The sequence below is a fragment of the Cyprinus carpio genome, chromosome B23 (assembly GCF_018340385.1).
Source record: "Cyprinus carpio isolate SPL01 chromosome B23, ASM1834038v1, whole genome shotgun sequence".
Lineage (NCBI taxonomy): Eukaryota > Metazoa > Chordata > Actinopteri > Cypriniformes > Cyprinidae > Cyprinus > Cyprinus carpio.
The window spans coordinates 21,796,088-21,809,264 of NC_056619.1; the positions used below are offsets into that span (position 1 = coordinate 21,796,088).

A 13,177-nucleotide genomic window follows, 5' to 3' on the forward strand; every position below is an offset into this window, starting at 1 on the left:
AAGTGTGCACCCAAAACCAAAAGCTTTCACAATTTGAAGTCATGCGTGAGGCACTTTGAAAAACGAAGTACAGTGACATGTTATAGCAAGTTCAATTGAATTCCATTGCAAAAATTTATCCCAGGTCACAGTCTTGGGCCAAATCTGACCCATTTTTCTCATAGCAGAGAGTTCATTGTTAAAACCTCATTGCTTAGAGAACGGTTGGTTTCCAGTGAAAACATTGCAAGCAAAGTTTTATTCAAACAATTCAAGAGGAAAACCATTTTAATGGCAGTAAAGTGCATTGTGGTGATCTCCTGACTTGCAAAAATGAAGACATTTGCCAAGAACTGGTACAAATGTTGAATTTGGTGTAATAAAGATTAGTATGAATTCCAGCATTACCACATCCACTACTAAAATAAGTAGCTAATAGAAAGCAAGCTAGAGAAACTGACTTGTTTTCAAAATGGTAAACCAATTTAATGGGGATAAAATGCATTGTGATGATCTTCTGACTTGCCAGAATGGAGAAATTTGCCAAGAATTGGTTCAAATGTTGAAATTGGTGCAATAAAGGTTAGTAAGAGATCCAGCATAACCATGCCCATTTTAATGGTAGTAAATGGCATTGTGATGATCTCCTGACTTACCAGAATGGAGAAACTGGCCAAGAATTAGTGCAATAAAGGTTAGTAAGGGTTCCAGCATAACCACATCCATTATGAAAAGACGTAGCCAATAGGAATTAACCTAGAGAAATGTTCATATTTACCATTGGGTAAACCATTTTAACGGGGGCAAATGACATTGTGGTTGCTTTCTGACTAGCAAAGGATGAAGAAACTGGTCAATAATTGGTGAAAATGTTGAAATTGGTGTGATAATGGTTTGTAAAAGTTTCAGCATAACCACACCCACTATTGAAAGAAGTAGCCAATATGAAGCAAGCTAGAGAAAATGACTTATTTACCGTTAGGTAAACCATTTTAATTTGAGTAGGCATTGTAGTGATCTCCTGACTTGCCAGAATGGATAAATTGGGCAAGAATTGATGCAACTGGTGAGACTGGTGTAATAAAGATTCTAGCAAAACCACGCCCACAACTAAAAGATGTAGCTAATAGAAAGCAAGTTAAAGTAACTGACTTATTTTCCAAATGGTAAACCATTTCAATGGGGGTAAATTGCATTTAGTTTATCTCCTGACTTGCCAGAATGGAGAAATTTGCCAAGAATTGGTGCAAATGTTGAAATTGGTGAGATAAAGGTCCGTAGGAGTTCTGGCATAACCACGCCCACTATTGAATGAAGTAGGAAGCAAGCTAGAGAAATTGACTTATTTAACAATGGGTTAACCATTTAACAGGAGTAAATGGCATTGCGGTGATCTCCTGACTTCCCAGAATGGAGAAAGTGGCCAAGAATTAGTGCAATAAAGGTTAGTAAGGGTTCCAGCATAACCACATCCACTATGATAAGTAGCCAATAGGAATTAACCTAAAGCAGTGGTTCCCAAACCTGTCCTGGAGGACCCCCTGCCCTGCACATTTTGTATGTCTCCCTAATCAGACACACCCAGTTTAGTTCTTGAAGTGAACGACGTCTTGTGGTGCCATCCCAAAGAGGTTCAAAATCACTCTCACGGACTTTTTCCTGGACTGCGCCCAGCTGGTGGAATGACCTCCCGATCTCAATTCGAACAGCTGAGTCTTTACTCATTTTTAAAAAACATCTAAAGACTCATCTTTTTTGCCTGCACTTAACCAACTAATACTAGTACTTACCTTAAAAAAAAAAAAAAAAAAAACATATTCAAAAAAAAAAAAAAAAAAAAAAAAAAAAAAAACAAATAAAAAAAACCTGGCTACATGTTCTGTACTAGACTAACTGAGACTTGTCATAGCACTTGTATACCGTTGTTGTTCTCTCGTTGATCTGATTGTTTCTACTGTTCTCATTTGTAAGTCGCTTTGGATAAAAGCGTCTGCTAAATGATTAAATGTAAATGTAAATGTAAGTTCTTGCAGTCTCTACTAACGAGCTGATGAGTGCAATCAGGTGTGTTAGATAAGGGATACATACAAAAGGTGCAGGGCAGGGGGGCCTCAAGGACAGGTTTGTGAAGCACTGACCTAGAGAAATGTTCATATTTACCACTGGGTAAACCATTTTAATGGGGGAAATGACATTGTGGTGGCCTCCTGACTTGCAAGAATGAAGAAACTGGTCAATAATTGGTGAAACTGGTGCGATAATGGTTAGTAAAAGTTTCAGCATAACCACACCCACTATTAAAAGAAGTAGCCAATATGAAGCAAGCTAGAGAAACTGACTTATTTACCTTTGGGTAAACCATATTAATGGGGGTAATTTGCTTTGTGATGATCTCCTGTCTTGCCAGAATAGATAAGTTAGCCAAGAATTGGTGCAAATGTTGAAATTGCTGTGATAAGGGTTAGTAGGCATTCTAGCATTACCACGCCTATTATTAAGGGAAGTAGCCAATAGGAAACAAGCTACAGAAACTGACATATTTACCATTGGGAAAACTAATTGAGGTAAACTCCATTGTGGTGATCCCCTGGCTTGTCAGAATGGAGAAATTAGCCAAGAACTGGTGCAACTGGTGCGATAAAGGTTAGTAAGAGCTCCAGCATAACCACGCCCACTATTGAAAGAAGTAGCCAATAGGAATCAAGCTAGAGAAATGGTCATATTTACCATTGGGTAACAGCTCTGGCTGCAGTGGCTGATGAGGGGTACTTCTTTCCTCTGCATACACACACACACACACACACACACATTACAAAAACACTGCTTAGTCTTCCAAGATTGACTTTATAAACTGTATAAAACACCCTGGCCAGTCAAATTTATTTTTAGTTGCCCTAGTACTCAAAATGACCCTTTTATGAGGCTACAGGAGCAACTGAGTTCATAAACTCCCTGTCAAAAGGCCAGCTTAAACCAACCCAAGGTTGTGTACTGATTGCAGTTGGTTTAAGCTGGTTTAGAGCCCCTTAAACTGTCAAACTAGGTGAGCCTGAGCAGTCCAACATGATGTTTAACACGGTGTTAAATCAGTTTCGTACACTTTCTTACAGAGAGCAACAAGGCAGAGTATTAGTCTTCTCATGCATCGACAAGACAACACTCTCAACACTGAGCAGACAGATGCAGAGCGGTTAGTGTAAGAGAGTTTGACTACAACCTTCAGGGTAAACATTCAAAATGAGCAGGAAGGCGTGAATTGGTATCATACAGAGATAAACTTTGACAATGATTCCCACTGCAGTTCATCTAAGACATTCAATCACTTACCTGCGCTGTCTCTTCTCAGTTTAACTGAAAACTACCAAATAACAAAGCCCATTGAACTGAACTGCTTATGAAACAAATGGTTTTAACAATATAATGCTTTGGGATTGTGTGTACCAGCCAGATGTGAGCATCTGTTTCAGATTAGCATCTCTCTCAGGCTAAGAATCTCCACAACCCTTTTGTTTGCTAAGTGTCTTACTTCTGCGGAAATGTTCGTGCAAATCCGCCGGCTTATGCGGAGGGCTTGGGTATGTCGTTTGATTGTAGGATCGCATGAAGATTCCTGGACCCATGTGGAAAAACACTTAGCGGTTAGGTGTTAGCTGTTAGCGTTTTCACATTCTTTTTGGATATATTAAGAGTGAATTCCACTGGAAAGTGAGCATCACTTACTGCTTGCTATGAAGAGAAAGGTTCAAGGCATAACTACTATAGATGACAAAACTGTTTTCAACATTGCTAAAAAATCAGAAATGTTTCTTGAGCAGCAAATCAGCATATAAGAATGATTTCTGAAGGATCATGTGACACTGAAGACTGGAGTAATGATGGTGAAAATTCAGCTTTGATCACAGGAATAAATTCTATTTTAAAAAGTTATTTGAAATTGTAATAACTTTTCACGATATTACTGTTTTACTGCATTTTTTAACAAATAAATGCAGCTTTGCTGAGCACAAAAGATTTCCCTAAAAAATCATAAAAAAATCTTAATGATTCCAAACTTTTGAGTGCAATTCAAATGATTTCTAAAATTAAAAAAAACAAAAAAACAAAATGATCTGTCTACAAAGAGCACCGTTATCCATTGACGACCATTAAAAAGTAGTTGGGCTTTCTGACTGTATAAATTGTGTGCAAATAACATCAAAACCTCAAATATATCATTATATTACCGTATTTACCTGAACCCAATTTCGTCACCACTTAGCAAAGTCGCTAACTGCAGCACGCATGACTGAAACTGTATTTTTTTGTCAATACTTGTGGATGTGTGATAGTGTTTGTTTTATTGCTATCCCTTCCACTCATTGTGCGGTTTCAAACCAAACCTGTTTGGCAATGCGAACGTCAGTGACAGATTGAGAAGGATGAAAGCCGTATAAAGTGCAAAAGTAATCAGAGCGACTGAAATCCATCACCACTGCAGAAAAGCAGTCAATGAGGATGAAGAGAGAGGGGAAGAGAATAGATGAAGTAGCTCAAGGAACACAAAAGCCACCCAGTGAGATCAGAGAGATTGATTTACTCCATTGTGAGATTAAAGTCCGAGAGCTATTCCGCAGAGCCTCGAACCAAAGGATGTTCAGTTAAAAAATGAGCAGAGATCACTTAGAAGCTATTCTGAGCTAAATTGTTCATAAGGATCCTATTGTATTAATGAGGTCTGACTAACGAAAATACAGGCGATCTGATTCATTGATGTAAGCGCTAAGCTATTTCTGCCATCGGGGCGAATCCAACCAGAGATGCTAAAGTGTTGGTCAGACTCCAGTCATTGACCAAATCACTGCAATGGCATCTGAAAATGTCTTTAACACATGCTACGTCTGGTTCTCTGAACTGTTTCATTCTTAATATGCTGTAAACAAAGCGAGGGAGAAAAACAGTGAGATGGCAAGACTTAAAAAGAATTAAAAATGAAAGCTTGTGCTGAATGTTTCTTCAACTTGGACAGTTTTGACCATGTGGACGTTTAGAAAAGAAACCCTAAAATACACTCTGACTAACTGAAGTTGAAGTATTAACAACTAGGAAGAATTCTTATTTTCTTTTAATTCTTAGTCATTTTGTTGCTATAATACATTTAAATGAAAATGATAAAAGATCTAAAAATACATTAAAAAAAATCTAATAAATTCATAATATTTATATTATTTACACATATTACAATATAAAAATATTTTGATGTTTAAGAACTGTAATAGCATTATTGATTATATTTCGAATAATTATTAATAATTATGTATTTATATATTATTTTTGATATTTTATTAAAAAGTAATGCTAATGAGAAACTAGTAAAAGAATTATAACAGGTTCAAACCAAAATTGTATAAATTGATATATTATTATAATTATTATTATTATTAGGCCATAAATACACAGAAACATTTTCAAATTATCTTCTTAGTTTTTTTTTTTTGCTAATTTCTTGTTTATTTTATTTTTTATTAATAATAATAAAAAAAAAAAAAAAAAAAAAAAAAAAAAAAAAAAAAAAAAAATAAAAAAAATAATATCATTCAATTAAACAAAATCAAACAAAATCAAAAAGAATTAAATATATTATTAATTATAAATAATTTTATTAACATAATATTATTCAATTAAATAGCATTAAACTGATGAAAAGTAACAGTAAAGACATTTGTAATTTTACAAGGTTTCTATTACTATTACACTAAAGACAAGATGTAAATTGCTGAAAAGCTGAAAATTCAGCTTTTCATCACAGAAATAAAGTACATTTCAAAATATGTTAAACTATAAGAAAGTTTTTTAAAATTGTAATAATTTTTCACAATATTGCTGTTTTTACGGTATTTTTTGATCAAATAAATGCAGCCTCAGTGAGCATAAAAGGCACAAAAACATCAAAATCTTTCTTACTTTTTTAAACACTATATATTTTACTATTGCATTTAAAAAGTAGCAATAAATAATAAAGGCATGCAGTAAAAAGTTTCCAAGAAAGTTTAAATGTGACTTTCGTAAGTCTGTTTTCTAAAACTCGACCTCCGGGACATAGAAGTGCCTGTCGTTGAAGAAACATCCATCCAGCCCCTCTCCTCACCTTCCCTTATCATGTGAACGGTTTCCATCTCCTCAGAGGATTGTGGGTAGGCCACATCAATTACTCCGTGACTCCAACCCATCGCTCAACAGGGGCTCATTAATAAGTTCAGCTTGTTTTATTGTGGCTTTCTGGCCTATTAGAGCTCGTGAGAGAGCGACCCGGTGACCGCAGCCCAGCGTTGGGCAAGCGGCTCGATCTGGATTCCTGCGGGGGGAAATGTGCGACCCTGACAGATTCACCGCAGCCCTCTGGCCTCTGCGGCCTGCACTTTACTCAGCAGAGCGCTCGGTTTGGTCTTCAGGGGCCATCAGACAAGCCAGACGTCTCATTTGCGGTGCTGCTGGCAGGTTTCGGGGGGAACAGAGGGGTAATAATAGGGCGTCTGAGTGAGACCTTGACATAAGGGCTGGATCCAGAGTGAAAGAGGTGCATCAGAAGCCAAACTAACCACCGATCGCTCGGGAAACAAGCTCCCTGGCATTGAGGCTGCATGCTGAAATGCTGATTTTAAAGCTCTGTCTTCGAGAGCGTGTGCATGTTTGTTTCTGTTTGGATGTGGCCGGATGTGAAGCCGTTGCTAACTTCAGGATTCATAATCCTGAAGTCTGCGGGTCTGCTTGTTTTATGACTTTTCCAACTATTACAGCCGACGCTCCCAAGATCCATTTTCAGCTTCAGAGTACAAAAAACACAGATAAAAAGTGTATTTTTTAGGAGCATCAGTTTCTGTCGCTCACTCGCGGTAATATTGGCATTTGAGTTCAGCGTGACTAAACTGCAAAGTATTAAATATTATTATATTTATTTTTGTATGAACAAAAATGCAAAAATGTTAGGTGAACCTCACAACAAATGTCCAGATCATAGATACAAAAAGAGAGAGAAACAAAATACATTTTTAAAAATTAATACATTTAAATAGAAATACTAACAGATCTAATAATATTTTAAAACTCTTATTGTTTAGTAGTAGTAGTAGTAGCATGCTATTATTATTATTATTATTATTATTATTATTATTATTATTATTATTATTATTATTATTATTAAGCTAAGGACAAGTAATCAAAAATTAATAACTAACCTAAAAACAACAACAACAATAATTTACTGATTATTATATGTATTATTATATGTATTATTATTATTATTATTATTACTAATAATAATAGTAATAATAATAAGCCTATGATACATCAGTAATATTATTATTATCATTAACCAAATTCATTATATAATACTTATTATATCTATCTATATTATATATTTATATATACAGTAGAAAATCATTCTACTCTCTAAAAAAAAAACACGCATAACAATGAATCATTATATATTCTCTCTCTCTATTTTTTTTTTTTAGATATTTAGGTATTTTCTTAGATATTCAAATTTAGCATCACGTGTAATTCATACCTGTTGTAAACAGATGCAAGTCTGCTGTGGATTGCTACAGATTCATAAATCAGTGATCAGTAATACAGAGGTCTGCTGTGATTGGCTGCAGAAATACAAAGCAAAGCTGCGATTGGCTAAAGAGGTGCACAGAACATCTGTTATTGGCACACACACACACACACACACACACACATACACACACTTATTATTCAGGCCAAAAAGCTGCTGTGTGTCATTTGGATCTTAAAACACTAAAATAATTAAACTATAAAGAAACAATCTTTATTCAGTTGGTGATGCTAACAGCTCATACATCACACACTGCAGCTTTAAACGGCGTTATGACCAATCAGTGCTTTTTAATAACGTGAAAAGTTGATGGGAAATGTGTTCAGTGAATCAAGCGAGCAAGGTTAAGCAGAAAAAAAGACAACTAGAACAGGAAAGCACATAACTCTTCACATTCAGTGATCTTGATTTCCTAAGTTTGATATATGCTCAAATACATCAAGTTTATATCTCATGCGTAAGTGTCTTTTAGTGCTCAACTTTCAGTTTATAGCTCCCACAACGCCTGTAAATCCTCATCCATGACTAGACTAATGGAAACACTAACATATGCATGTAAATGACGCGTAACTAAAGGACAATGTGCTCACTGTAAAACACTGGAGATGCACAGAACAGTCATTTCTCACTTTACGTTCTGAACCTCGCGTGAAGCTCAGAGATTTGGTTCCACTGCATAAAATCAAGCCAAACTCTGGACTTCACAGAAGATTAAGTTCAGAGTTTCCATCAGAAGTCTCTTAAAGCCAATGCTTTGCTTTAACAATGTCTGGAGTTCACTAGGAAGTCAATGTGAAATCAAAATCAAACCTATACACTAAACGAACCCCTAAGCAATTCATCAATGCACATTATTTGTTTCAGCGAAACATCATAATCTCTGAAAATATTTTCTATTTTCTGTCTTTTTTGTCTTCGAGTGACAACTTTTTCTAGTCTAATCAGTGTCCTGTGGATAAAGCTGGTGAAGACTGTCAGAAGTGTTGGGTGTAGTTGCAGCATCTGGCCAGGTGGAGTGCTGTGGTGGTGTAGAGGGTGTAACTCACCTACACAGGTCTTCCCATCAGTGTGAAGCGCAAACTTCATGTGACACGAACACCTGGGCCCATTGTCCATCTCCTCACAGATGTGCTGACAGCCGCCGTTACCATAGTTACATGTCACTAAACCAGAACAACAGCAGGATTAGAGATCACTAACCGTTTCCATCCATCATTCTGTCCATCCATCTATTCATGCATCCTTCTGTCCATCCATCCATCCATTCAACTATCATTCCATTTATCCATCCATTGTTTTGTCCATCCATCCATCCATCCATCCATCCATCCATCCATCCATCCATCCATCCATCCATCCATCATTTTGTCTATCCATCCATTCATTGATAGTTCTGTCCATCTATCCACCCATTCATCCATCCATCCATCATTCTATCCATCATCCATCATCCATCCATCCATCCATCATTCCATGTCTATCCAGCCATTCATCATCTATTGTTCCATCAATCTGTTCATCCATCCATCCATCCATCCATCCATCCATCCATCCATCCATCCATCCATCCATCCAATTTTGTTCTATCCGGGGAAGTCGTGGCCATTCATAGAGAGTTGGACTCCCAATTCTGAGTCCATCTATCCGGCAGGAATTGTGGGTGGGGGGAGTCCATCCATCATTCTATCCATCAATACCATCCATCCATCCATCGAACATCTGCTCCCGGGCGCCGCAGCATAAAATGTCCCACTGCATTGTTTCATCATCCATCACTTTATTCATGCATTCGTTCTGGGTCCCATCCATCTTTGTGCCATCTATCCCATCTATCATCCATCCATTCATCCATCATCTATCCATCCCATCCATCCATCCATCCATCCATCCATCCATCTTCTTCCATCTATCGATCCTCATCTATTCATCATGTCATTTCTGCCCATTCCATCCATTGTTCTGTCCACCCACACTCTATCTATCCATCCATCCATTGTTCTGTCCACCCATTCACTCTTCCATCATCCATCCAATGTTCTGTCTATCCATCCATCCATTGTTCTGTCTATCCATCCATCCACCCATCCATCCATCCATTCATCCATCCATCCATCCATCCATCCATCCATCCATCCATCCATCAATGCATCATTCTGCCCATCCATCTATGAAATCCATCCATCCATCCATCATCTATCTATCCATCGTGCTGTCTATCCATTCATTCATGCATCATTCTGCTCATCCATCTATGCGTCGTTTTGTCCATCCATCTATCCATCATTCTGTCCATGCACCTATCCATCCAGTCATGTATCGTTCTGTCCATCCATCATGTATCGTTCTGTCCATCTATCCATTCATCCATCATTCTGTGCATCTACCCATTTACCACATCTATCTATCTATCTATCTATCTATCTATCTATCTATCTATCTATCTATCTATCTATCTATCTATCTATCTATCTATCTATCTATCTATCTATCTATCTATCTATCTATCTATCTATCTATCCATTGTTCTGTCCATCCATTTACTCTTCCATCTATCGATCCTCAATTCATGTGTCATTCTGTCCATCCCCCATTCATGCATCATTCTGTCCATCTATCCATCCATCATTCTGTCCATCCATCCATCCATCCATCCATCCATCCATTGTTCTGTCTATCCATTCATTCATGCATCATTCTGCCATCCATGCATGCTTCGTTGTGTCCATCAATCCATTCATCCATCATTCTGTCCACCCACCTATCCAGCCATTCATGTACTGTTCTATCCATCCATCCATCCATCCATCCATCCATCCATCCATCCATCCATCTATCCATCTATCATCTATCTATCTATCTATCTATCTATCTATCTATCTATCTATCTATCTATCTATCTATCTATCTATCTATCTATCTATCTATCTATCCATTCACTCTTCCATCTATTGATCCTCAATTCATGCATCATTCTGTCCATCTGTCTATCCATCCATCCATTGTTCTGTCCATTCATCCATCCACCCACCCATAAAAAATTTAGAAAAATGTTCAAATGCTTCTAATATGTGACCCTGGAGCACAAAACCAGTCTTAAGTCTCTGGGGTATATTTGTAGCAATAGCCAAAAAAACATTGTATGGGTCAAAATTATTTTTTTAGGCCAAAAATCATTAGGATATTAAGTAAAGATCATGTTCCATTAAGAATTTTTTTACATTTCCTACCGTAAATATATCAAAACTTATTTTTTGATAAGTAATATTCATTGCTAAGAACTTCATTTGTACAACTTTAAAGATGATTTTCTCAGTATTTAGATTTTTTTGCACCCTCAGAATCCAGATTTTCAAATAGTTGTATCTCAGACAAATATTGTCCTCCTAACAAACCATACATCAATGGAAAGCTTATTTATTCAGCTTTCAGATGATGTATAAATCTCAATTTAAAAAAATTTACACTTAAGACTGGTTTTGTGGTCCAGGGTCACATATTCCCATGGGGAGTGTGTATGTAATTTCTCTCACTGATGAACTGTGATTTGACTCACATTTACAGTCTCGGTTGTTCTTGGTGAGCTGAAATCCAGGTCTGCACTCACAGGCGATGCCTCCTTTGGGTGTTTCTCTGCAAATGTGGGCACAGCCGTGATTTTTATCCATGCAGGTGGGCACATCTTTAGTTCCATTAAAACGCACTGCAGAACAAAGAAAGAGGAAAATATGCACCCTTGCTGAATAAAAGTATGAATTCCTTTTCTAAAAACTATTAATGGCCTCACATTGTTGAACAGTAGAGCATATGCAAATAAAAAATGAAACACACTCTGATTGGCTCAAAATTTTCACTCTCAGAAAAAAGACAGAGGGACATTTTAAACTTTTGTCACTTCTGGTTAGGAAACATTTAAGCTACTCTCAGGGAACAGCAGCTTTGGGATTTCCTTCAGATTACCCACAAATCTGAGCCTAAGCACACACAGTACGCAAACATTCCTCTGAACATACAGAATACTAAAATATACACAGTAGTTTGGTTTGCAGCATAAACAAGACTCACAGCTCAGTTTAAGAGCATTCGTAAGTCTAGTTCTACTCGGTGAGAAAAAGTACCAGTCGTTCAGAATCAGAACCAGCCCAAACCCAGGTGAGTGTTGCTTTTCTTTGCCTGACCCCAGATCAGAATCATGTTCAGCAGTGTTTGAACAGTAAGAGGAGAATGAAAGCACCCCACTGACTTCAGACCCCAGGACGCATCTGTGTCAACAGACTCGGGGCACCCTGGGAAAGCAGCAGAAAGAGCCGCGGGGAGCTGAAGGGAGCGTCTGTATCCAAGGTTATATGAGAGAACAGCTTATATCACATTTATCTGACAGGGTTCATGTATATACGCAGACAAACTTAGAGAAAGAAACTTTACAGGAAAAACATGACAACATAAAATGATTTGTTCATGAAAGCTACTTTGTTCATGACTTTGCTACTGCTTGTTGCACATTACTATTTTGTAGTATGCATTACGCAATGATATTTCAAATGTTAGTATGAGATTTTGTTGTCACATGCCCTCATCATCATTAGCATGTTTAATAATGTTATTGACATCCAATTTGGTGTTATTGTTAACTAAAACTAAACCTATAAAAAGTAATTTTCATAAATTACTTAAATTAAATTAAATTAAAAGCTCAAGAATTAAAGATTAAATGAAATTAAATTAAAGCTCATAAAAAATAAAAAACAAAATAAAATTTAAAAATAAAATTTAAATAAAATAAAAAAAAAAAAAATATATATAAATGTAAATTAAATTAAAAATGTGAATGTAAATGAAATGAAAGCTCAAGAATTAAAGCTTAAATGAAATGAAATTAAAGCTCAAAAATAAAAGCTCAAATTAATGCACAAACTAAATGAAAATTATATATATATACTGTATATATAATTTAATTTCATCACATGGAAATGAAAAGTCAGATTGATGGCACTGCATTGTGGGATACAACACTGCACATTTCATCAATGTATTCCATACAGAAAATTCCACATCTACATACTACAGAAAAAGTCAAAACAGTATCATGCTATTCCCAACATAGCCCATTAGTGTACATTTTAAATGTGCATATCTGCTAAATGTTTATTGAGTCAGCTTTTAGGAGTAACTTTTTCAAACAGCCCATCTCTTCACAGGTTTGGTCAGTTAAAATGCTTATAATAAAATGTAGCAGTTTAGGCCTCAAATAACAACACTGAGAGCAGAAATACAAACTTAGAGACACACACACAGAGCCTGAGGGCAGTATTTTAGCAGAGGCTTTACAGGAAACCTTTCCCCTCCACAGATGAAAACCGCTGACAAATGTGGACAGAGGGGCGACAGGACTGAGCGTTTTGGTTTCAATTAGTAATTCACAACCTTTCACATCTGCCCGCATCACTTTGATTAATTAGAAACTTTTGTTTTCCATTTCTACTGCCAGAAAACAAAATCGGACCATTTTTTATTTCTCGCACTCTTGGGAACCGATGTGTGTGAGGAACTTTCCAATTTCTCTAATTCATTTTCTGGGTCTAAATCTCTTGGCCACAGCCGTGAATG

The 13,177-nt window shown here is 36.6% G+C and overlaps 1 protein-coding gene across 6 annotated transcripts in view; it reads right to left on the minus strand.

Annotated features, from left to right (window-relative positions):
• Positions 1-13,177, minus strand: part of LOC109079097 (signal peptide, CUB and EGF-like domain-containing protein 3) — a 98,321-nt gene that overhangs the window by 29,007 nt on the left and 56,137 nt on the right. For 3 of the 6 annotated variants that reach the window (XM_042751374.1, XM_042751375.1, XM_042751373.1), the window contains exons 5-7: positions 11,127-11,273; positions 8,620-8,736; positions 2,707-2,757 (exon numbers count right to left, since the gene is read on the minus strand). In XM_042751374.1, coding sequence (XP_042607308.1) covers positions 2,707-2,757; positions 8,620-8,736; positions 11,127-11,273 — 315 coding nt within the window. The remainder of the gene's footprint in view (positions 1-2,706; positions 2,758-8,619; positions 8,737-11,126; positions 11,274-13,177) is intronic. The other 3 variants (XM_042751377.1, XM_042751378.1, XM_042751376.1) reach the window with 1 other exon arrangement.